We start from the raw sequence: 25821 nt of genomic DNA on the forward strand, positions 1-25821 counted from the left end.
AAATTTTCCCACCCCTTAAATCATTTTGGGTGCTGGTCAGGAGTTGAGGAAGTAAGTCAGGGAGGAAGGGGAGGTAGGATCAAAGGAATTTGGTTTGTTGCAGAGAGGTTGTTCATCTGAGGACGAGGGAGGTTGGGGGCTAAAAATAGCCTCTGGTCCCAGGGAGGAGCCCCACCATCCCCTAAAGCTCCCCTGTGAGCCCTCCTGATCCCTGCCAAGCCCTCCCAGATCCCCCAATTCCCCTGTGGATTCTTTTTGCCCCCTGATCCCCCTCCAGACCGTGCTAGGCCCCTCAATTCCCCTGTGGACTCTGCCTGCTGCCGGATGCCCCCAAGCCCTCTTATAGATGCCTCCTACTCCCATGATCCCTCCAAACCTTCTCTCCAATCACCCCTCTCCCCTTCCTAGCTTGACTTACCTTACATCAGGTGGCCATTTTTAACTTGATCTAACCTCCCCATAACCTCCCTGAATGTCTGTGTGTACTTGAATTAAAGTAATAGCTTAGGTTGAGAAATCTTTTCTTCTAGCTCACACAGCAGTGACTCTAAAGAATCTTTTGCAACTGAATGCTGGAGTCAGATTTGTAAAGGAATCACAGATAGATTACCAAAAAACACCTGTTTCAACAACAGCTTTACATTAGCCTTCTGTACCATGGCCTTCGGCACTTGGTCTCAGGCTTTATCCAGATTTGAATGAAGCTTTTTGTCAGTCACTTATTCCTGGACCCAAGCTACAGTTTATAATTTCTCTGCAAAGTCGCCCTGGACCACACTATTTTATTTCTTTCTTACTAGTAGTTTTAGGAGAACTAAGAATACTTGCCCATTGTTCTCCATGTGTGTTTCAGACATAAGTCAGGGAAGGGGAGAATGGGTGTAGTTGAGTAGAGGTCTGAGGCTATATGCTGAGGAGGGAATGAACAGATAACAAATTACACAAGTTAAAAAGTTGGGTGGGAGGAAGGGGAGGGAATGACCATATATCAGTTGCTCTGTGATTGTTTAGTGCATCTGTTCTGACCCTATGGTAAGCAGTATTCAAACTTCCTCCTGAAGAAACATGGCTTAGTTACTGTGACTTAGTTTTCACTTACTCTGGGGTAGAAGATGTATGAAACCGCTACTGCATAGCAGCTGATGTGCACCAAGTTGTTCTCCCCATCCTGTAAGTCAGTATAACTCATTCATCTGTCCACACCTTTAGGCAGATACCACCAAGAAAAGAAGCCCACTACAAATTGACAGTCATCCATGCAGAAAATAAATTTACAAGTTCAAGAGCATAGGCATCCTCAGTAGTGGTGCTATCAATTCTCTGCACCTGGACTAATATAAGTGATTGGGAACAGGTTCAAATCCGTAACGCAACAGAAGTTCAGTGCATGTAAACCACTTTCAAAATGGCCAAAACTGATTTAAGGTAAACCTGGGTGGATGTAGCAATAGACTTTTTAACTGATTTAGTTTAAATCAGTTTATTGAACTTCTGTCCCTGATCCCCTCCAGATTCCAGTTCACTCATAGTCCCCCAGCAGCTTACGATGCTTTGCATCTTCCCCGCAAATCCCTCCCCCTTGCAGGTTGGGCGGGCTACCCTTGGCCCAAGCTGTTTGCTTCAGCCAAGCAGGGAGGTGTGCTCTAGCACCCTCCAACTTCTGGGCTGAGCCACTGCAGGCATGTGGCTGCATTTCTGGAATCAAAAGTGAGCGTCTGTTTGTTTGCTTATCAGCACAATCTATGCAGCTTAGACTAAGCTGCAAAGATTGAATTGGTTCAGCCTCACGCTTTTTGACTGCCTGTACTTAGCTCTGGTGTTCATTATTTTATTTGAATGAATTAAAATATGACCTGCATCCAGAAACAGTTTATGACTTCTTTAAAGTTTGTCCAAAAGTGATTGGAATTTCTTTAAAGAAAGTTTATTATTAGGAGACTATGCATAATCTACTTACATGTCTTGTTTTAATTAAACAGTAAATGAAAACAAAATCAAAAGCTAGCAAAATCAAAGAGAGACAATAAGGCTAAATTGAAAATGGAATTATGCGAAGTATACAAAGTGTTAGCAGCTGTAACATGCTTGCAACTACACTTAAAAAAAACCCAGACCTTTCATTTATCTACTCCGTGAACCAATGATGCCAGTCAGGGGTTCTGTTCGTACAGTTGCAACAAATTGTTATCTGATCTTGAATCTTTCAGTGAGGTTAAGTACAGACATTCAAAAAGCCTGAGGTGGAAGCCGTTTAAGTTTCATGCTTTAAGAGCTCTAGGTTAAGCTGGGAATGAACAGAACATCTTTGCCCATTGGTGGGGTGGGTGGCACACAGGCTGCCTGCACTGGCCAGGCCAGCAGGTTGGGGGTACTCCTGCATGCCTCCCAGCAGGCTGCTGGAGAATTCCAAACCTAGCCAGCCACACCTGATTGGCCAGCAAGACCCTGCTCCCTAGCCCTGCCCCACTGCCAGCAGCTGGCTGTCAGTAGCAGCAGTGGGAGGGGGTGGACAGAGGCACCACTGGGTGGACCTGCCCCCCTTGCCCCAAGCCACAGCTTTGCGGGGGGAGGCTGAGTGGCAGGGTCTTCCTTCCCCCTTGCTGCCCAGCCTGGCTGTCCAACACATCTCTGCTCTTCAGCCCTGTCCCTCTGCAAGTGGCCAGCTGTCAGAGATGGCGGGAGAGGAAATGGAGGGCCCTGCTGCATGGGACCCTCCCCCACACTGTACTGGCTCAATTCTGGGGGAGCCAGGCCCATGTGGCAGGCGCTTTGGTTCCTCCCCCCTCCCCCCTGCCGTTGAAGCTGGCTTCTCATGGGGGGCAAAGCTAAAGAGGGAAGCCATGCTGACCAGCCTGGCTGGAAAGTTGGCAGGGGGGGAGGGAAGCCCCCATCATGCAGTGTCCTTGCCCCTAGCTATGATGGCTCAGGCTGGGGCCTGGGCTGGCCCCTCCTATGTTGCCGCCACTGACAGCTGGTGTGGCCCCCAGCCCTGCCCCTTTGCCTGTGGCTGGCTTTCTGAGAGTCCATGTGGGTGGAGTAGGCAAGCACAGCTGAGGCTGGTGTGCTGTGCCATGAGCAGGAGATAGCAGGGGCCTGCCTGGCATGCCAGGGGACTGCAACCTAACTTCAGTTGGCAGGAGAGCTGGTACAGAAGTACAGCTGGTCTAACCTAAATCACTTAACTCTGATACTACATCCATCAAGGTCTATCTTAGACTGGGTTCTACCATTTTTAAATTGGTGTATGTGCACTGAACTTTTGTACTGTTAAGGGTTTAGAACAGTTTTCAGTCACTTTTACTGATTTATATGTAATGTCTGTACCTGGCCTTAATTTAGTGTGTTTTGCTTTACCCTTCTGTAAAATGGGGACCAAAAAAGATTTGTTTATGCAGCCTTTTTCTTCATTTGGAAGTTCTGAAGGAGGATAGAAGGCTTTACAGAGTTAATCATGGCAAGGTATTATTTATTAATCAAATATTGATGACTCTGTTCGGTATCAAGTTGAATGATACCAACTTTTAAGTATGGGATGAAAGTTGTTGTGGCACGTCATTAATCTTGTTATTTGCTGCCACATTTTCATGACTCTTTTTTGTAATTTGGCTTTATTTGTCTAGTTAGAGGTGTCAGGTTCTTGCATCACACTGAAGATCTGCTGTTATGATCACCATATCTCTGCTGTGTTTTCCTAGGTCACTCATCTCTTTTCCCATTCCCAGAGGGTTATGCTTTAATTAGAAAAGTAGGTAGAAGTCACAAAGAATATTGTCTTATTATCAGGGGAAGGCAGATGGTGAGAATTTTCAGCATGAGTTCATGGCAACCTTTGCTGGAATAATGTGCTCTTGACATCAGCAGCTGTGTAATCACTATAGAGTTGTCTGGCTCCATGTCATTTTTCACATCTGTCAGCTAAATTAGGGATTCAAATGTAAATGCAACACTTCCTGGAGATGACCTTGGGTCTAGAAGTCAATGAATCAATTACCAAAAGACACACATGTATCATCTGTGTCAGATAGATACATTTTGACCCACTCGATTTATGGGGAACTTTAGCTATTTTCCTCAGAGCAGCTAAAGGTAACATAATTTTTAAAGTGTGAATCAGCCAAGAATATACATGTTCTGAATTTGGTATTGTTTTTTAAAGGTGCATAATTCTGAGTGGGGCAAATGAGGTGGTTTCCCTTTTGTTTTTCCAGCTCCTTGCAAATGGAAACATCTTATTTAGTGTGCAAGTGTAAGTGGCAACATCTGCTTTTATGCTTATAAGTCACTTTTATGCTATTTTGACAAGGGTCATAAGTCCACGTATCGGTAGAATGTGTGTGTCTTTGTATACTATGATCTTCATTTTATTTAGGTATTTCAATTAAACAAGCATCTCTCCAAAACTCTAGACATTAATGTACATCCAAAGAATTTTTGCCCATCCCCAAAAGCTGTCTTCCTACCATATAAAACTGTTCTAGCTTAATCCACAATTCAGTATAACATATTTGAATTGCCCATTCTTCTCCCTGGGTGGAAGACAGGGAAAGGGAGAATGGATGTAGCTGAGCTGAGATCCAAGGCTGTATACTGAGTAGAGCCTTCAGAATCTATTAATAACAATCGAGGAAATGGGCAGGAAGCAAATTTTGCAAGTTAAAAACTTGGGTGGGGGGAAGGAAAGGGAATGACCATGTGTCAGCTGCTCTGTAATTGTTTAGAGAACTAGTCCTCAATCTCCGGCTTGCAGCGCAGATCCTATCTGTGGCACCCTGTCATTCAGCCTGCAGGGCTTCCTGCAGGATCATGACCCTGTGCGCTAGATAGGGCATGTTGGGTGTAATTGGGCCTCATCTCGGCACATGAAGTTGCAGTGTGGTATGGGGCCCAGAGTTTTATCCTGGCATGTGAGATCAGGTGGAAGCATTGCGGGGCTCCTGGACACTGATCCTGGAATGTGGGACTGGGCAGAGGTAGTGTGGGTCCTCTGGGGCTTTGATTGTGGCATGTGAAACTGGGCAGTGGTGGTTTGTGGCCCTTGGAGCAGGTGTTGTCTGATCCAGCCTGTGGACCAGTCCCATCCTCCTCATCTGGCCTGCAGAGCCAAAAGGTTGAGCATCTCTGGTTTGGTGCGTCTGCACACTTTTATTTTGTATGCACAGAATAGCAGGATATATAAATTTCAACAATCATCCTTAGGAAAACCCTGGCAATATAGACTAAATGCACAGTTTTCCCTTGAAATGTAATGTATCTTGGCCCAAGAGGCGAACATTTTCTAGTAAGAGTCATTTGCTGCTTGCTTGTCTGGTTTTAAACCAAGGAGTTGAAAGGTACTTATGTACTTTATCTGATTTCCAGTGTGTGATGCAACATGAGATGAAAGGTGGCCCTTTATCCAGATTCTCTATTACTTGCTCAGTGTCTAAAACCAGTTAGGGCTCTAGTTGTGTTTTACCTGTACCTTTCATTAAGAAACCAACTAGAAGTCTATTCAGGTTTCAGAGTAATGTGCTCTTGACTCAACTATTGCATACTAAACAGGCCATCTTGTTCTGATCATCTTCATCAGTTGAAGATTCTCAGTGTCCTTCAGGTACTGCCACATGAGAAATCAATTCTTTAAGTCAGAGGTCAAGAACCTTTGGCCCATGGGCAAGATTCAGTCCACAAAGAGATTGATTTCAGCCTACCAATCATGCCACAAAATTTATATTGACAGAAGTTTATATATCCCAATGTAAGTAAGTTCTGTACATATGAAATAAAGGTTTGCTGACAAAACAAAAAATGCTATATCCTTGGCAAGTACAAGTGAGAAATCGTCAGCTGAGCCAAGAGCACAGAGCACATACTAACTCTGCCATTTCTTCTGGCCGAGACGTCATCTTGATTTTTACATGGTTGAGTCTCAGCCAGCTAGCTGTCATCCAGGTGCACACAGATCTTATACTGACATTGAATAAATCTTTCGAATGTACTGAAGGGAGCTGATGGAACTGACATGTCAACCTGAGTAGAGAGGATCCTTTCACCCCATAACATCTTCAAATACAAATTAAACAGGAAGGGTGACACAATAGAGCTATGAGTGGGAAAGAATAGGGGGAGGACAAAGATACTAGCTGAAAATAGACTGTGTAGGAGACTACGTGAGTGATTAGGATGGTTTGAAATCCCTTGGAGGAGGCCTCGGGTCACTCTGGGTATATCTGCACTGTTTCCACAATGACCTAAGGAACTCTACTCGTGAGCACATCCCACTCACCCACACCTGTACATGCCAAACCTGGCGATGAGGCAGAGGAGCTATCCCTCAGGGTGTGCCTGCTGCTGTTCTCAAGCTTGCTGTCTCCAGCGTGCTTGAGTGCAGTCAAAGGGGACACTTGCAGATATTCCCCAGAGTAGTTTTCCAGACTTTCAAAGGAGTTCAGCCTGTAATGAGGCCAAAAGTATTCTAGTGGCTGGTGTAATCTTTTTCAGGTACATGAATGGTTGTTGCAGTACGTAGAAAATCTATCTCAGAGGGAAGGTTTTTATATTCATTCCAACCTGTAACATAATTAGCGTGCTTTTGGTCAGAACTAATGACCAGCTGACATATTGGGTAGCTTGCTGTTTATGTAGTTAGCCAAAAAGAACTGATACACTGCCTAGTTTTATGCATCTGAGGTGCTACCCACAGTAACAAGCACAACTTTACAGTAAGCATTTGCTGGATTAAATCCAAAGTTAGGGGTCAAAATTACAATATTTTCTCATATACAACATGTACCATTTCCCTCCAAATCAGTCCCCAAAGACTGGTGGTTGTGTGTATTAAGTGGGAAAGGTTTTTTCTCACTGGGACAGAAGCATCCTGCTTTGATTCCTGTTCCACAGTGCAGTAGCTGTTGTATTTCTGTTCAGGCAGCTTAGGGAGTCAGTTGACTTAATGGCTCATTGTTCTTCACTCCAGAGGTGTTAATGATCATCTCTCCTTTTTAAACTTCTTGATATTCCACTAATCGAGATAACCTTTCTTGGAGCAGTTTTGCTGTGTGCTAGCTGCTCCTGGTCTCTCTTCTCGTGTTTCACAGCTTTGGTGACTCTTAGGTCTTTTCAAAATCATAGATTCGCCTGTGGAGACCAGCCTTCGGTAGCAGCTAGTTTCAGTTTCAGTTAAGCAGGAAAGGGAGGGTGGATCAACTGAGGATTAGGTTCTGTTCGTGCTCTGTGCACCCATCTCTTTGGAAAAAGCTTTTTTTTCTTCATTTTGCCTTTCAAAAATTATGTATGCATCATATTCTGGGGTCTGTTTATATGCAGGAAAAATACAGTAACAAAACATTCACTTGCTCAGATTATAAAATGAAAATTAACCTAGATAAATTATAAGTGGCTAGACACATCTATAGATGGAGGCCGTTGCCTGTTTAGGGGACGGATGTGGCTTCTATATTACATTGCAATACTTATTTTTATGCCTCCTCCAAAATATCAGTGCAAAAAAGATTTTAAAAGGCTAGTTTTAAGGCTGCATTTGAAATATGGGGCTTTCAGGTCAACTGTTCTGAGAGAGATAAAAAGACAGAAAAGCAAATGAAAAAGAAAATAAAAAGCCCCAGTGTAACAAACTAGGAGAAATCTCCACTGTGGAAGAGAAACAAAATTCTTCCTGTAGTGGGCTACTGCATGTGCAGAAATATCAGATGTGATATACTGAGGAATATTGTTTCAGGAAATTTAAAAACAATATTTAATTAGAGGGCACAAGAGTACTTATAAATTACAGTGAATTAGCTTCTGTTAATCTGCTAATAAACAGCTGCTTAATATATGTGTGTGTGCGTGTGTGGCAGTTGCAAGTCGTTTGGAATAAAAATAAATGCTAAGTTAAAAAAAAAAAAAAATCCACTGTTGGAGTACTGGATGAAATAAGTTAATGCTCATTGCTCTTGCCAACTCTGCTTGAAACAAATGAATCAGGAGTACATCATCCACCAGAGATTAGGAGTACATCATCCACCAGAGATTAGTGTACACAAGGAATGTGTTTCCTTGTGTAGTGTTTTATTTTTAAATGTATCACCCTGTTTTGCATAAATTGATCATGTACTGAAAAACTTGGATGTTATCTTCTAGAAGTGCTGTGTGCTTTCATAATGGCTTTGACAATGAAGTGTACTTCTGTGGAGGAGCATCACTTCTGTCCCCAAGACTTAATATCACTATATAGATCACTTAAAAGCACTGTATAGATCACTTAGATACGCTGTAAGAGTAGAGTTTTCTCTTAATTTTCTTGAGTTTCTCAAGTGCTTGTCCATTTGTTACTTGGGTCTGCTGTATCTGCTCCTTTCTCAAAGGCCTGTGTGATATCTAAAAGTTTGTGTAAATCCACCATCCAGTAACCCTCTAGTAACCCTCATTCATGGATATACATCTGTTCATGTTGGGAATTGTACAAACAATTCCTTGCCCCAAGGATCTTAAATTTTGTAAGTTAGCATCTGGAATCAAGACCCCGAAACCCTTTGACATAGACATGCAAAAAGTTACTGGAAGGTGAAGGACAGCAGGGATTTGCAATGTCTCAACTTTTCTGTGGTCACTTCCTATGTGTACACTCTTACCCTATACTAGTAGCAAATATTAGCTCTTGAAGGCCAAGAGCTTGTACATACTGAGGGGTAAGAGCATGTACATAGGCAATTTATTGTGAAGCACCTGCCATTTTGTAAGTCTTTGCCTGACTGCCCACTTGTTTGTGTTGATGTCCTTAGCTAAATTGTGCAATGCAGCTTCTTGTGAATGTGGTCTAATGGGATGAAGTATTTAAATCATCCAGTATGAAAGAAGGATATAGGGTCTTAAAAGATTCCATAGTTTGAGATAAATAAACTATATAATTCCTCTTAAATACAAGAATGCAAGGGAAGAGAAACATGACAAAGCCTTACCTGCAGAGTGCAGATTTTCTCATTGTGGCTTCTGACTCAACAAACTGACTTAACTGGTATAGCATGAGATCTAGTAAAATCAGACAATGCGTATAGCAAGTATTGAAACTAGTGTTGGTCAGAAAAACTGTGATAAAACTTTTATTAGAATTTGTAAATTTCTTGATATGAAATTCCTTTCTCTTCCCAGTAGCTTTCCCAGCTCCTTGGTGGCTGAAAGCTTAAATTGCTTTGCTCCCTAGCTGCTGGCAGGCTGATGCAGGGGTTTCACGCTTGTAACTTCACAAGTCTTACCTACCAAGCCCCTGGCTTTGTAGGGCTCATGGGCCCCTGCATCTTCCAGATCCCATGACTTGAGGGCAGCCAGCAAGTGGACTGCCTTAAACTCGAGGCTTCCAGGGCCACCAGGATCCACAGCTCTGTAGTAACCCACCAGACACACTGTGAGGACTTTATTTCCTTTCTTGGAGTAGTCTGTTCTTTGAAAAGAATTATTTTTCTTGCCCAGGTCTACTGCTAACACTTTCTACATTGTTCGTGAAAATTAAATATGTGGATAGGCTGGAGTTGGGCTGAGTATAATGACCAGCAATGTAGTTGCCTGTAGTCTATGTAATTGGATAAATCTATTTGTGTAAACTGAGATAATGTATGGCTCTCTTTGTGTTTGATAGTTTGCTCTTTTAATAAGAGCAGCTTAACTACAAGTATGCTATCTCCTATTTCAGGGTTGTCCAGGTTCTAGACTGAGGGAGATTGCACATCATGGGCTGCAGACCCTTGGGTACCTCCTTTCCCCAGCCCTGGTTTCCCCCCTTTTATTTCACGTGTCAAAAGAAAGCTTTTATGTGTAACATAAGTCTAGTTTAATATAGCCTGGATGTAGCTCTGGTTCCACTGAAATTGTAACCGTTAGGTCTGTAAGGCCCTTTTTTCCTGGAATATTAATTGCCAATCTTTTGGGCAATTGAGGTGCAAAGTAGCACAAATTATTTATAATGCAGAACATGCTTCCAGTTGTGAGCAAAGTATAAATTGGCCTTGTATCACAAATGAATGCAGAACAGTTTTTACATATGCTACCAGATTAAGGTTCCTTCTCTTGCCTATCTTCTTATTGAATGTCCTAGTATAGGGGTTGTCAACCAGGGGTGCGCGAACCCCTCGGGGTACTTGCGAAGGGCCTATGGGGTACGTGCAGGCAGGCAGGGACAGAGTGCTGCCACACGCCATCCCGTGCTGCCTGCCCAGCCAGATGCAGAGGGCAGGGAAAGCTCTCACACAGTGCCTGCCACTGCTCCACGTTTGGCTGTGTGCTACCCCACAACCCCGCTCTGTGTCTGGCCTCATGTACCCCACCCCTCGCATGCCTCACTCCGCATCTGGCTGTGCACCGCCCCACCTCCCCTGCTCTGCGTCTGGCTGCCAGGGGTACACTGATCCAAAAAGGTTGGAAACCCCTGCCCTAGTATACCCACGTGAAGTTTCTTCTTAGAATGAAACGCCAAGTACTTAGACATTTTCTAGAGAGTAGCTGAGACTATATGTGCTTCTGACTCATTTATTTTATTCCTAAAAATGTGTTTCTGCTTATGATTTATCATATGGCTCCCTCTTCTGGTCAATGAATAAAAAACATGAATGATTTTTTTTTCTCAGTCTTTCTCTCTTGGAAGAAAACCTTTTGTGGCAGTCTATAGGATTAAAATCTGATTAATGTCACATTCATGTCTCATTGCAAATGGAATGCATTTAATAGATTTTTCTGAACAGTTTTTCTATACATAGCTTTTTGACTATTTGAATGTTGTTCTGAAAACTTATTTAATTGCATTCTTTTTTTGAACCTATTAAAACTTGTAAATCAGAGGCATCTTGCTCTTCCTAACCTACTACTAAAAAATCCACACCAAAACAAAGAACACTTGGGATGCAAACCTGTGAAATGGTGAACATCCTCAATGCCTATATAATTCCACGCGAGTTGAGGGCATGCAGTGCTTTGCACAGTATTTATTTATGATATGTGGTATAAACTAAGCACAAATTTATTACAAAATTGAAAAGGAGAACAAAATATGGCCTAGTTTCTCATCTCCAACTATAAACATATTTTCTCTTCCATTCTTTGTAGGTCATAGAAACACTCTCAAAACTTTCCCGCACTCCTATTGCATTAACTACAGGAATAAGGTATGTTGTTGCTGTTATAATGGACTTGTAGACTGCTTTGGTTATTGTTAATTTGTATGAAATAACATGTATTATGATAAACAGTTGAAAAATACAGGTTTTGAGGTAGAAAAAAATTGCAGTTATTTTGGTGCTACTTATTACATATAGGTTTCCTTTATTCTCTTGAGTAGAGTTAACAATCATGCCTTTAAAAATCTTAAATTGTTTTGGGATTTTTATTTATAGCTCTTATTTACACACACACAAAAAGAGAACGATAGCCTATACCTTAATATTTTATGAGCCCTGTTGACAAGATATTTTGTGTTGTTGTAGATTTATTTGTGCTTAGGGCTAGAAAAAAACATTCACTAATAGCTAGTGGGATACTGTCCTTAAAATTGAGTAGAAACTATGTCCTCCACTGTAACACTTTCAGACTTATTTTTCATAGCTTCATGCTTGTAAAGACAACCTTCCAAATGTGAACTGAATGTAAACTGAATGCTCTGTGTTTTCCTGAGTCAGCAGTCAACTGTAATGCCTCTGGTGTAAGTTGCACCTTTCCTAAGAAGGAGCAGAGCAAAAATGATGAGAATCTGCCCAATTTTTCATTGCTGCTATTTAGGATGCTAAGGGCAGTAGTTAAACTGTCAAGAATAATGACAGTTTCATGCTGCTACTTGGGAAGGCTGTCAGAGGCTTCTTAGGAAAATCTGGAGCTTATAACAGAGTGGGGAAACTAGTTACAAACGCACTGAGAGGAGGACTGCCCTCTTGTGATCTTAGGCAGTCCCTCACAGTTGAGGATGATTGTTTTCCATGATTGTCTTACCTGCATGTCTGAAGATGGCTGATGAGGCCTATCCAGGATCAACAGACTCTATTGCAGCTTGAATGTATATTTCCATGGTGGGGTGTGTGGCTCTGGATTCTTGATTTGGTCCACGACACTCCATTTCTGCTGCTCCCACTTTCCCATCTCCTGTTGTTGTGAGTTTTCAAAGTACTGAGATCCCTGCAGCCGATTCTTCCCCCATTTGAGGCGGTCCTGTGTGATAGTCTCCCGTGGGTTGACATCGATGTTGTATTTTTTTAAGATGGTCTTGGGCCATCCCTGAAGTGCTTTCTCTGCCCTGTTCTTGACCTTATGCCTTGGCTGAGCTCGGAGAATAAAACTTGCTTCGGGAGTCTGCAGTTGACATCTGGATGACATGGCTGACCCAACGAAATTGATGTTAGATGATATTTGCCTCAGTACTCATGGTGTTTGCTTGCAGGAGGGCGCTAACATTGGTTTATTTGTCTTCCTGCTGGATTTGGAGGATCTTCTGCAGGCAGCATTGATCGTACTTCTCCAATAACTTTACATGTCTCCTGTACATTGTCCGTATCTCGACTCACAAGGTGGGGATCATGACTGCTTGATAAACCGTGAGGTTGGTTTTGGATCTGATGTTGCGATCTTTGAACACCCATTTCTTCAGGCGTCCAAGGGCTACACTTGCACATTTGAGGTGATGTTGGATTTCTTTGTCTGTGTCAGGCATCTGTGAGAGATTGTTTCTGAAGTACGGGAAATAATCAGTGTTCTCCAGTGTCTCACTGTGAATCTGGATTACCGGAGCTAGCAACTGTTCATTAGGAGCTTGTTGGTGGAAGATCTTAGTCTTCTGAGTGTTAAATGTCAGTCCCATTTTCTTGTATGCCTCTACGAAGACATCAACAATTTTCTGAAGGTCGGCTTCCAAGTTAGGGGCGGGCAATTATTTCGGGCGGAGGGCTGCTTACTGAGTTTTGGCAAGCCAGAGGGCTGTATGACAGGCAGCCAGGGGCAGATCAATATTAATTTCCTAAATTTTTTCATGGGCCGGATAGACTGGCCTGGCGGCCTGCGGGCTGGATGCGGCCCTCATTTTGCCCACCCCTGCACTACAGCATCATCAGCATACTGGAGCTAAATGATTGAGGTCAGGGAGGTCTTGGTTTTGGCTTAGTCAGCTGAGGTTAAACAGCTTCCATTCATTCAATAGTTTAGTTCCACTCTGGCTGGAAGCTTGTTGGTGGCCAGTTTTGGCATCGCAGCAAGAAATATTGAGAAGAGTATTGGAGCTATGATGAAGTCTTGCTTAACTCCGGTTTTAACTTCAAAGGGACCTAAGAACCACCACTTGCATACAGTCATGGACAGGAAGAGGATAGTGACACACTTTGGTGGGCATCTGTGCTTCAGAAGAATCCTCCGTAACACTTCCTGGATAACAGAGTTGAAAGCTTTCATGAGGTCAAAGAAGGCTATGTAGAGAGGCTTATATTGTTACCAGCATTTCTTCTGCAGCTGGCGAGCTGTGAAGATCATGTCAGTTGTGTCTCCACCCACACTGAGATTCTGGAAGGAGCTCTTCAGCAAGTGGAAGGAGAAGGTTCATGAGGGTTCTTGTAATGATCTTTGCTGTGGTGGACAGCAAGGCTGATTGCTCTGTAGTTTCCACAGTTGGACTTGTCTCCTTTCTTGAAGATTGTCACAATCGTGGTGGTGTCCCTGAGGTTGCCTGGGATTTCCTCGTTGTTCTAGATTCTTAAGATGAGGGCATGAAGCTGTGATGTAAGCTCCTCTCCTCCCTGTTTGAAGTTGCCTTGGAGCAGGTGTTTCTCAGTAGGCCATTCCCTTCTTAACTTCTCTCCCACAGACCCGAATCTAACCCATTGTCTTTTATGCTCTAACTCTATTTTTGCTTTTAGATCAGTGAATAGTTATATGTTTGGTCAGTTTTTTTTCAACCTGTATCTGCTCCTGGGGGATTCAATACACTGGGACAGTTTTCATTCCTAATATTTCCCTCCCCTTATGCCCCCAGCCAACCTCGACTGAAGTGCAGGTAGTGTAGATGGAAAACCTAGAGATATGGGGCATCACTGAGGTGAAAAGTTTCCCTTAACTGAACCAAACATTATTATGAATTTTACTGGTGATGCCTTGTGTTTCTTTACTGGACAAGTAACCAGGGCTTTTGATTTTAAATTCTGTGCAGAGTGTTTGATAACCTCTGGCTGGGGACAGACATTACACATGAACCGGTTTAAGGGGTGCACTGTTGGTGCACCCCTGAAGAGAACAGATGCCCTCCACTGATGTCAGTAACATGAGTCTTCTGCATTTGAAGAGGAAAAAGTAATACTATTTCTTCAGGCCAACTCTCTAGCCTGAAATGGAGGTAGTGGAGGAAAATAGGCAGATGATAGCAACTGCTACTTTTTCATTGATCCTGCTTTCCAGCCTCATCCTTTTCAGAGTCAGTAAGAACTGCATTTCTGTGCAAGTACCCTCTGAAGAGTTAATCTAAAAGTAAACCTGTGGGCAAATTTTGCTAACTTGCATTGAAAAAATTTTTGGCTCCAGGATTTCAGACTCTTTCCTCAGGGATTTAGTTTATTACTTCAAAATAAACTTTTACCCTAGTTCAACCCATCAGTCATGTCCATTCTTCTGGCCTAGAGTCTTCTGCAAGGATCTGTCTACTTTCTGTAAGATTGCATTTTACTACCTTGCAGGTTGAACATCTGTGCTTCACCTTCTTCTTAGCCCTGGTTCCTATGAGAGAATACTTTGCAAGCCATCTACCAGAAATCCTGAGTTTCAAATATAAAGATTCTGTACAAGTCTCAGAACTCATGGCTTCTGGGTACAAATTCAGGTTTACTAGTTAACTACACATTATTTAATACTTGCATGGGAAATTTGTAAATGACTTGTATTAATTGTTACTTGTAACAACTTTGTCATGCTTATTTGTTGAATTTACTTTAAGGAGATTATAAACACACGTACACACTAATTGAAAAAGCATGTAAATATAAATTGAAATTTCAGAATCAAATCAGTAGCCAGACTGGGTAGTGTAAAATCCATACTTCTGTCTTTTTGTCTCTACAGGCCTTTCCCTACAGAAGAAAGTGTTGATGATGAAGATATCTACAAAGGCCTTCATGATTTAGTAGAGTATGTTGTAAATCTTTAACAGATTGAAAAGTATTAGCTTTCTGCTGTGTAGAGTATTCTTTAAATGAGATGATGAAATATGTATTTAAAATAAAAGATATCTGGTCAAGATTTGGTTAGAAAGGAAGGATCAATTATATAAAAAAAGGCTTCCTTTAGGGAGTTTTATACATTAAATATATCTGAAAATATGTGTTTCACAAGGGAGTTGGATGGCAAAATAATATTTGAATATACTTTGAATTATTTGTTTGTATTATTAGAATGTTTTGATAAAAATTACATAACCAGTTAAAATTTTGGCCCAGATCCTGCAAACAGTTGTACTTGTGCAGATCATTATTTCTGTAAGTACTCCCACTGAAGTCTGTAGATCTTGAGTGGACTTGCCCTTGTGGATTTAGTCATCCAGGCCCTTTTGCTTAACTACAGGTTACCACAGATATTTTTTTTACACCACAGTGATTGACATGCAATTTGTCAGGTGAAGCAGTATCTCTTAGTAGACCAGCATGTATTGCTAGGAAAGATAGGAGACAAACATTTGAGCTTCAGGTATCCTTCATCAGGTCTGAGAAAAGCACTCACAGTCCAAGCTTAAACACAAGGTAGAACAATTGTTTTAGTTCAGGGGCGGGCAGTTATTTTGGGTGGAGAGCTGGTTACCCAGTTTTGGCAAGCTGTCATGGGTAGCCTCATGGGTATCCCCGCCCCCTGGTCACCATCTTGGGACCAATATCTCAGGGACAGCACTGGTGGGGTGCAGGCTGGCAGGGATCTGTGGAGCTGGGCTGGGTTGTACCAGCAGGGAGAGGGGGGAGCTGGCCAGGTTCCATAGAGCCCCTGCTAGCTGGGACCCTGTATTCCTACCGCCCTGCTCTGGGCCCCACTGGCACTTGCCCCAGGACACCGGTGTGGGCCCCACTCACTTCCAGTGCCCCCCAGCCCCGCTGTACAGATGGGGGTCAGCTTGCAGCCCTGACCCCATGCTCACCAGCAGGTAATAAGTTGGTGCTGATTGCAGGGACGAGCGACCTCTCCCCTGCCCAATGACTCATGCTCCCTGCTACAGCCATGTGCAGCCCGCATGGGGCTGCCTGTGCCTGCTCAGGACAGCCCCGCATGGGCTGCTAGTGGCTGCAGCAGGGAGCACGGGGCGGGGGAGGGGCTGCTTTTCCCTGGGCTCCTTCCGTGCCCAGGGTCACTGCCACCCACTTACCTGAGGTTCTAGCATGGTGCACTCGCGTGGTCCCAGGCCTGAAACCTCTGCTGCAGCTTCCGGCAGGGCTGGGCGGGCCCTGCTGTTGCGGCAGTCTGCTGGGGCTTCCCCATGGTCCTACTGCCCCTGGTTTCTGTCATTTTTTTTTTACAGGAACCAAGGACAGATCAGTATTTAGTTTTCTAAATTTTTTTAGGGGCCCTGTGGGCTGGATAGAATGGCCTCGTGGGCCAGATCTGGCTTGTGGGCCATATTTTGCCCCCCCCCCCCTTTAGTTTAACCTAATTAGAGTAATGACTGTAGCCACTTAAAAGAGATGTGGGCATAAAGCAACTGGATACCAAAAAAACATAGACTTAGTCATTAGATGGAGTTTGTTGTACTAACCTCTCATCTCACCTTTGCTGACTTTTATTTACAATGAGCAACATTTTTGTAACACATACTGATATTCCAGCTGTGATACTCTTATAATTTTGATGTTACCAGTTTACAGTTAATAGCTCATGGGTGAGTTTAAAACCTCTGGCACATGTTCATTTCAAGATGCAGTGGGATCTGATCCCCGATCCCAACAATGAGTCGTGCCTCCTTACCATGTACATGGTAAGAGCCCTGATTTTGGGATCGGGAATCAGATCTCAGTTGAGCCCTTCTTACACGGCAGTTCAGGGGAGCACTGGCAAGTTGAAAGCTGGGTGCCTGCAGGTCTGGAGTCAGGGCTGACAATGAGCTGATTTTTCTACTCTGGCCAGGGACCATACTGGAATCTCAAACTAGCGCTAGTGTGGTCTGGGGCCCAGCTAACAATCAAATGATTGTCAACTTTGGCCCCAGGGTCCACAGTCAGATAATGGTTGGTCCCAGCCTCTGACTGCATTGGAGCTGGTTCAAGACCCCAGTGTGGTTCGTGCCACGAGCTGACAGTCAGCTGATTTTTACCCTCACCAGAATCTGTTGTACTTTCAGTGAAAAGTGTTATACAAACAAGCCATAATGGCTGGTTTAATATTTTATGGCACCTTTAAATTAGGTACATGTGTAGCACTCTTGCAATTTGTGTCATGGTTAACATGTTAAATCACAGCATAAATGTAACGTGTAGAAGAGGCATAAGAAACACCTTATAGAACTATAAAACGTGGTTTTTCAGATTTTGTTTTTATAGCAGTATTAAACATCAAATCCTAATACAATAGGAGATGAATATGCTTTCAGCAAGAAGAGAATGTCTCATGGTATATAGTCAGCACCCTACAAAAGGCCTCATGGTATATAGCTCTATTGCAGTTTCTGCAAAGAAGGTTCCTAAGTATGTTCCTAAAATAGGAATATCTATTATTTTGAGAAAAATATCCCTTGTTTTGATTACTGTAATGGTTTATATGCCAAAAAATTTTGCCACGAAGCATTTACTTCAAATTGGTTGAATATACCTTTACATTGTTTTGCACATATTGTATGGTGAAATTTGATAGCTGGCTGCTTGTTAAAATATAAATAAGAAAAAACTAAAAGGAAATATGTATTTAGTAATATAAACACTTCTAGATATCACCATGTGAGTTACTTAAATCTTTGGGATTTTCCTTAACTGGTGCAGTTTATTTTACAAAAATAATTCACATTAATGGCCTGAATCTAAATGGTCCCCATGGAACTACATGTTTAGAATGCTTTAAATAATTTTTCTTTGCCTTTTTACTTTTTAAAATCATGGTGCTTTTTTCATCCTCATCTTTTAAAAATATTCCCAAGTGAAGTTCCTTTTACTATTCTTTGTTACCTTCCATGCATACACAGAAATTACTCAGAATAGTATGCATGTGATGAAAAATGAGATATTGAAATATTTTACTCCTATGTTATAATTTTGACTGAGATTTTCAAAGAGGCATTTGGAATATGAATAATTAAATCACACTAATATTGGCTTCCACCCCTTACTACATTAACTACCTGTACAGCACAGCTCATGGAAATATAGGCTGCTTATACATGTACTTGGAGTGGGGCGTTTTAATTAGAGTGGTTCCCAGAGAGCTGCTCTAATTAAAATTTCTCACCGCCATGTGCATAAGCCCCCACAGATTTAAACATGGCTGCAGAGGCACTTTATCCAAACCCTGTCAAATGAGGTTTAGATAAAGCTCCCTATGGGGGTTTATACATGTGATGATTAGGCTATGCTGGAGCCAGAGGTGGATTAAGGTGTACTGGGGCCCTGGACAGATGCAAAATTGGAGGCCCTCTCCCCTCCTAGTGCTGATGTGGGAGGCTGGGTGGACCCCGCTGGGCTGGGGGGCACATGCCCACGTTTTCTCCCTGCTCCCTGCCCCTGCTATGGCTGAATGTACACACATACATGGACATGCACACATGGGCACTCACACAGGCATATGCAATCTACTCTTACTCTCTGCACATAGACACACACACAGAGTCACAGACAGACTCATACATAGACACACACACCCATGCACAGACAAACCACAGACGTGCACAGACCCATATGCAGACCCAGACACAGACAGATGCACATAGACAGACAGACCCATACACACACTTTCCCCTCTCAAGACCTCCCCCATCCCCCACTCTTGATCACATGGAGGCAGCCCTCCCACCTCCACCTGTGAGCCACCTGTGGCTCAGTCTCACTCCTCACCTGGCTCCTGTTACAGGGAGCTGCTCTGGGCCAGGCCGGGAGTGCTGCACCAAGTCTGTGCAGGGGGGTGGCTGCAGGCAGGCTAAGATGAATTTGTGGGGGGCTATAGATGCCAAGGCCCTCCCAACGTCACCACCCGCAAAGGCGCGTTGCAGTGCAGCGCGGCACTCCTGGCCTGGCCCAACCGTGTGTGTCCCTCCCGCCCCCCCCAGGTAGGGCATGGTTCTCCCAGCCCGGCTTGGCTCCCTCCACTCCAGATGCAGAGCCACCTGGCCCGCCCCACTCTTCCAGGCATAGTGCGGTTCTCCTGGCCCGACCGCAGCCCTGACCCCGCCCTCCAGCCCCATTGGGGTGGGGCCACACTTCTAGCTCCCAGGGAAGCAAATGTGAAAGCTGCAGTTTGAAACTTGGCACCAAAAATGGGTGCTGAGTTTAAAACTGTGGCTTTCACTTCCCTGCTGATGAGGATCCTGGGGCCCAGGCTCCAAATTGGTAGGGGCCCCTGGGCTTGTGCCCAGCTGGCCCATGCATGAATCTGCCTATGGCTGGAGCACCCCAACTAGAACACAGAGCAGACTTGTTCTAATTAGAATGTGAAAGAGCACATGTATAGGCACCCATAGTAACTATTTCTAAATGAGTAAATAGTTCTAAATATGTTAGATCAGGGAAAGGAAATAATCCAAGTATGGTAACATGTAGCTCCATGTAGCTAGACTGCTTCTATATTACTGAGTGTAAGAGAGAGTCTCTTTCTGTCCTTTTCTTTCTCTTCCTTTCCCCAATAAAAATATTGTGGCAATCTGTATTTCTTTGTAAAAATATTCTGATTGGCTCTATTCAATGCCTTATTTTTTGGTTGACATCTCTCACTTTTTTAACATTCTTTAATTCAGTTAGTTTTGTTTCTTTAACTTTGCATTAGTTTTATAAGGTCAGATTTAAACATGTCTAGCTAAAAATTAAGGGTCTTACTGATTAATTTTTTAATTTTTTTATAGTCCATTCCTGGTCTAACTCAGTTTGTTCTGTTTGATTTGTCCGCTTAGGCTGCTTGTAAAAATCCTGCCATTTTGTAAATTTTCCTTCCTGTTGTTTCAAGGGTGTTGGCTGTAGCCGTGTTGGTCTAAGGACATAGGTAGACAAAATTCTTTGGGTAAATCTGATATCTTTTATTAGACCAACTAAAATAGTTGGAAAAATTCTTCTTTGCAAGCTTTTGTGTACAAACGTGCTTCTTCAGGCAGAGCAAGCATCTGCAGTTCCAACTATTTTAGTTGGTCTAATAAAAGATTTACTCAAAGAACCTGCCTTCTTGTTGTTGGCATTGTAATTTCCATTTGATATACAGAACTTTTACAATGTCTCTTCTTTTTTGCCTTTCAGTGAATCTGGTGTAGATGAAGATGAAGAATTATATGACTGTGTTTACGGAGAAGATGAAGGGGGGGAAGTATATGAAGACCTAATGAAAGATGAAGCAGCAAATCCACCTGTATGATTTTCCCATTTTTATTTAGAGTAACTTCAGATTTTTCATGAAGAAATAGTAGCAGTATGTGAAATTTTAGTTTAAATATAAGAATATCAACCTACAATGAAATTAATATTCTCTTATGGAGAACTGAAAAAGGTTAATTATTGTAGTTCTAATTGAATAAATGAGAGTTTTTAAAAAGATTTAGTTGATTATACATATTAAGATATGCCAGTTGAATCTGTATATTTCAATTTAAGATATGCTAATTAAATTTAAGATCAATGAAAAATTAAATCCTACTTTAAAAAAAAATAGGACACTTTTGAATGAAGTTGTATGACCTGAAAAGTGTTTAGTGCTCAGTAGTCATGGCATATCCTCCTTCAGGAGAGAGAGGACCATATATTCATATTGCTTTACATTTGTTGTTTTATTGAATAGTTTATTTAAGGTAGGTGCTTACCTTTGGCTTTCCCACATTGAATTCCAGTGGTATAAACACTTGTAAAAGTGAAAATTCAAAGGGTCTGAAGGGTTTTTTCCTTGTATTCTGAGATAAAACCAGCCAGTTGCAAGTACCTATTGCATTTTTTGATACTGCTTTTACTGTGATCCCAAAAATTATCCTCGAGAGGTGACAAAAGTATATTTCCTTTGGAAGAATTACTGCCATATTTCATGTACTTAACATAATACTGGGCCCTCCAAAAAGGACTGTAGGTCTTAGCAAATTACTTGAAGAACATCTTTACCTTATTTTCTAGCACATTATTGTACTTAGAGGTACTAATGTGATGCAGGATTTTAGAAGTAATACAGCTTGTGTGTAAAGTAATGAGAAACTTAGGAGTTTCAGTTTGTAGTTGCTCATATCTTTATCAAAAGTATACAACACCTGAGTTTATTGGTCTAGTAATTCAATAAATGTTTGGAATTCAGTACTTTTGGAGACTTTGCAATCCAGAATAATATGTCAGTTGTTTCTTTTTTGGGTTAGGAATTCAGTAATTGTCTTATCATAACTCAAGAGTTGCATAATTTCCTTGAAACTCAAACCATTGTTTAGTTGAAAGTGCAGATTTTGTGTGGTTTTATCATATAGTCATAAATAAGCTTGAGTTTATTTGCAGCTGGGAATAGTTACTTGGTTCAAATGTATTTTCAAATACTTGCTATTTCTTCTTTGAATTTCAATTTTTCAATGCAACTCAAACCCAGGAAAGTTTCAGGTATTGTTGTAATTTTTTTCCAGTGCAAGGAGTTGTCATTGGTTAAGAAAGAGTCTACTACAATGACATTAACTATACATGTCTCTGAAAATGATTATGCTCAGACCTCAAGCTAACCATCATGTGTCCACATGCTTTAAATAATCTCCTGAAATGCATGGCTTCATATTTTGTATGGAAGTTCTATGCAAGGGGGAAAAACAGAAAGAAAAATTATGACTAATGAGCAATAATGAGAGACTGGTTGCAAGAGAAGATTAACTCTTGGCAAACGAAGCTGTTCTGAGCTCAAAAAGCTGTGAACATGTAATGTAAACTTGACAAGTGACCTAGCTCTGCCTGTTAATGAGAGGATCAAGGGTGGTTTTTTCCTGTGCTCTAATACTAGAATAGTGGGCCCTAGCAATGATCTAGTTCAGCCTGGGCTCAAGACAGGATCATTCCTATCTGAGACATCCCAGGCAAATGTTTACTCAGCCTGCACTTAAAAACTTCTAATGACAGATATCTCACAGCCTCTCTTGGTAATATGTTCCAGTGCTTAACTGCACATAATTAGAAAGATCTTCTTGCTATCCAACCTAAATCATCTCTCTGCTTGCCAGTTATGCCCATTACTGCTTATCCGGTACCCTGAAGATACAAAGAACAATTACCATCTTCTTTATAACAGCCATTTTTGTATTTATACTTTATATATATTTTTATATGAGAGTATTTTTATTTAGATTTTGTCTGAAGACTCTTGTCAAATCCCATTTCAGTTTCCTCCTCTTCAGACTAAATAATCCTAATTCTTCCAACTCTCCACATATGACATGCTTCTTATACTGCTAATCAAATTTGTGATTTTTTTGAAATGTGGTATCTAACACAGAACAACAGTTTCTAGCTGAGGTGTATAAATGGTGTGGAAGAGTTGCTTCCCAGGACTTCATAACATTAACATTAATGTTAATACTTCTCAGTATGTTAAACATTTTTGTCTTAATGTTATACTGTTTGTTTATATTCAGCTTGCCATCCACTATAACCTCCAGATCCTTTTCTGTAGTAGTGCAGCCTAGTCAATTTTTCTCCACTTAATATCTGTGGATTTGATTGGTTTTCTCCTATGCATAGCAGTTTGACATTAAACATGGATAAGTGCATCCTATTTATTTCAGAGCATTTTTCAACTTTATTAAGGTTATTTTGAATTCTAATAATGTTTTTTAAGTGCTTGCTATCTATCCTGCAGGGTGTCATCCACAGATTCACTAAATGTACACTTAATGACTTGGAGGATGGAATTAGGATATTGAACAGTACTTAACCCAGGGTTTTCTTTGGAACCCGATATGATATCTCCTTTCCATTTGAGTTACTGATAACTACTTTTTCAGTGCGTTTATTAAACCAGTTATACATCCTCTGTATAGTAGCTTTATCTTAACAGTGTTTCCTTAGCATCTTTATGAGAATGTCAGGATAAAACTGTACCAAAATGGAGTTCTAGCACATCCATTTTATCCACAAGGCATGTCTTTAGAATGCTTACTTTTTTTGATATACAGCCTACTTGTTTCCCGTGCAGCTTCCAAGATGTAGTTTGTACCAGGTTTTTGCCCCAGACTTTGTCTCCCCATTCACATGTCCCTGGCTTTAATTTAATCTCATTGAGCATAATGAATGGCATCTATAAGTTACTGCTCATCACTGTGAATAAATGCTTCATAGTCATGCTCCAAATTATGGATCTAAGCTACAGTTTAATTTCATATTATTTTCAAAATTAAGTGGGAAGGGCTAAACTGATTAGAGCTAAATGTTAACTTTTTATAGAGCTTATTTAATACTAAATTTTGTTCAAACTCTTGAAGTTGTTAGCTAATTGCACATTTAAAAACCATTTCCTGGGTAATTGTCACAATCTCTTGAGGCTGCAACATGGATAAAGTTACAATGAGCAATATGTCCTAATCACTAAGTAGTAAACAAATAAATGAGTTTGTTATCCACTAGGTGTCTGTGAGTAAATTAAACTTGACTTGCTTCTAATTGCAGAAATGTACTGAAAATGATGTAAGAACCTGCTGCCTTGCTGAAATAAAACAAACTGAAGAGAAATACACAGAAACTTTAGAATCAATAGAGAAGGTAAGGCAGTCAACTCTGTACTAGCAGAATAGCTATTTACATAGTAAATAACAGGCTGGAAAATACAAGTCAAGGTGTACCCTTTTCTTTGCAGTTTTTCATGGGGCCGCTGAAAAGGTTTCTGTCGGGATCAGATTTTGATACGGTTTTCATCAACATTCCTGTAAGTAATTGTTTACTTAAGGAAAGAAGCAGGAGATTTGTGTTTTTTGTTTTTTTTTGTGCAGTCAGACTAGATATAGCAATGTGCAAAAATCTTCCAAAGCATTTAAATATCTAGCTACTGTAAATCTTAGTAAAGAAAAGACCTTGTACCACATCCTTATTTCTGGAGTTAAATCAGCTGAGAATCTGACTTTAGCTACTGTGCAGTACGTAGAATCTGTTTAATCCTCTCTGTGTATAATAGAGAGACATGGATCATGGCTTGTGGCTAATATAGGAAAAGAATGACCATCATTCATGGGTTTGTGAATATCATTCATGGATTTTCCATCAGTGTGGAGAACATTTATACAGCACTTTCATTTACAGGAATACTATGAATGAATACAACTTTATATCAGCCAGGATTTCATTGATAGCTGGACATGTCACTGAAGGCAATTTTAAATCAACATAGTTTACATCTTTATACTCAGAATCTGATATTGGATGCAATAAAGAGAACTCCGTGCAAAGTTTCTGGGATATTTCCCTTTTAGATAAAATGTTTGGAGGTTCCTTATGTGAATGACATACTTCAGGAAATCCCATTTACTTTGCAATCCAGAATAAAATGGCAGTTGCTTTTTGGGGGGGTTAGAAATTCAGTAAATGTGTTATCATAAATCTCATCCTTTTAAGTGAAGACATCAAGCATCATTTCAAAGCTCTTTTCATGCAAAAAGATAAAAGCTGCAAACTGTAAGTGTTCAAAATGCGCTTCTGAATGTCTGCAGCCTACTTCTTTGTGTGAGGGCAGTTTTGCACTGCTTTTCTGGCACCTTACTATTCTAAAGCAGGTTAATTGGCCCAGGAAAATTCCCATGTTTCATCATATTTGCCCCAGTACTCAGGTCTTTATCTAGGCCAGAGGTAGACAACCTCTTCCGGCTTCAGGCTGGAATGACCCACGCAGGTCAGAGGCAGGCGGATGAGTGGTAAGACCCAGCTGCTGCCACTGTTGTCTGTCTCCAGCGTCACAGGGAGAGTGCCTGCAGTTGGTGCTTCTCCCTGCAGCAGCATGGCCTCAGCACCCATAGCCAAAGCCCTTACTATTGAAGTCCTACTTCTGTGTTCCGGATCAGTGGTTCCGCAGGCAGGTTCTGGCCTCTGGGCCATAGGTTGTCAACCTGTAATATAGGCCATTGAAATACCAAATGTTCATTTTGAATTTTTACATTTACTCCCAATGTATCTATGTGAGCTAGAAACCCTTATACAGTACTGCCTTCCCCTTGCCTTCTACTTCAAATGTGGTTTGACCTATTCAACTTCTTCATCTTTGGTTCACTTCCCACTCTGTCTAATCTACATAGCCTGTCATTTCATGTCCTCCTCCAGCTGTTATCTCTATACTTTTCTTAGGAAGGGTTGTCTTTGCAGAGCATAGAAAGCCAACCTACCATAAAACATGTATACAGGACTGCAGATACAGTCTGCTGTAATTAATTCCCATATATGCTTCGCTTGGTTAGCATGTTTACATCCTCTACGTTTTCAGACATCTGTCAATCCTGTATCTCCCATCAAAGAAGTGTTAATGAAACAGATAAGAGATGGAGGAAGAATGTAAACTAAAAATCAACTGAAACTTTAGTACTTAATTTCTTTTGTCTTGTGTTCCCTTTTCTTTGCTTTTGGACAGAAGCACTTGAAATGCCTTTCAGGACCTCCAAACAGTGAGTGAGTGTACAGGCATTCACAACCAAAGAAAGGTTTAATAAATGGCCAGCATACTTAAAAAAAAAAAAAAAAAAAAAAAAAAAAA

General features: G+C 41.5%; 1 protein-coding gene across 1 annotated transcript in view; it reads left to right on the forward strand.

Moving 5' to 3' along the window:
- Window positions 1–25821, forward strand: part of VAV3 (vav guanine nucleotide exchange factor 3) — a 398006-nt gene that overhangs the window by 156983 nt on the left and 215202 nt on the right. The window contains exons 3-7 of the mRNA XM_019502081.1: window positions 11074–11132; window positions 15049–15114; window positions 20388–20496; window positions 23757–23849; window positions 23944–24012. Of these exons, the coding sequence (XP_019357626.1) occupies window positions 11074–11132; window positions 15049–15114; window positions 20388–20496; window positions 23757–23849; window positions 23944–24012 (396 nt within the window). The remainder of the gene's footprint in view (window positions 1–11073; window positions 11133–15048; window positions 15115–20387; window positions 20497–23756; window positions 23850–23943; window positions 24013–25821) is intronic.

The sequence above is a fragment of the Gavialis gangeticus genome, unplaced genomic scaffold, assembly GCF_001723915.1.
Source record: "Gavialis gangeticus isolate Ggan-Ray unplaced genomic scaffold, GavGan_comp1, whole genome shotgun sequence".
Taxonomy (NCBI): Eukaryota; Metazoa; Chordata; order Crocodylia; family Gavialidae; genus Gavialis; species Gavialis gangeticus.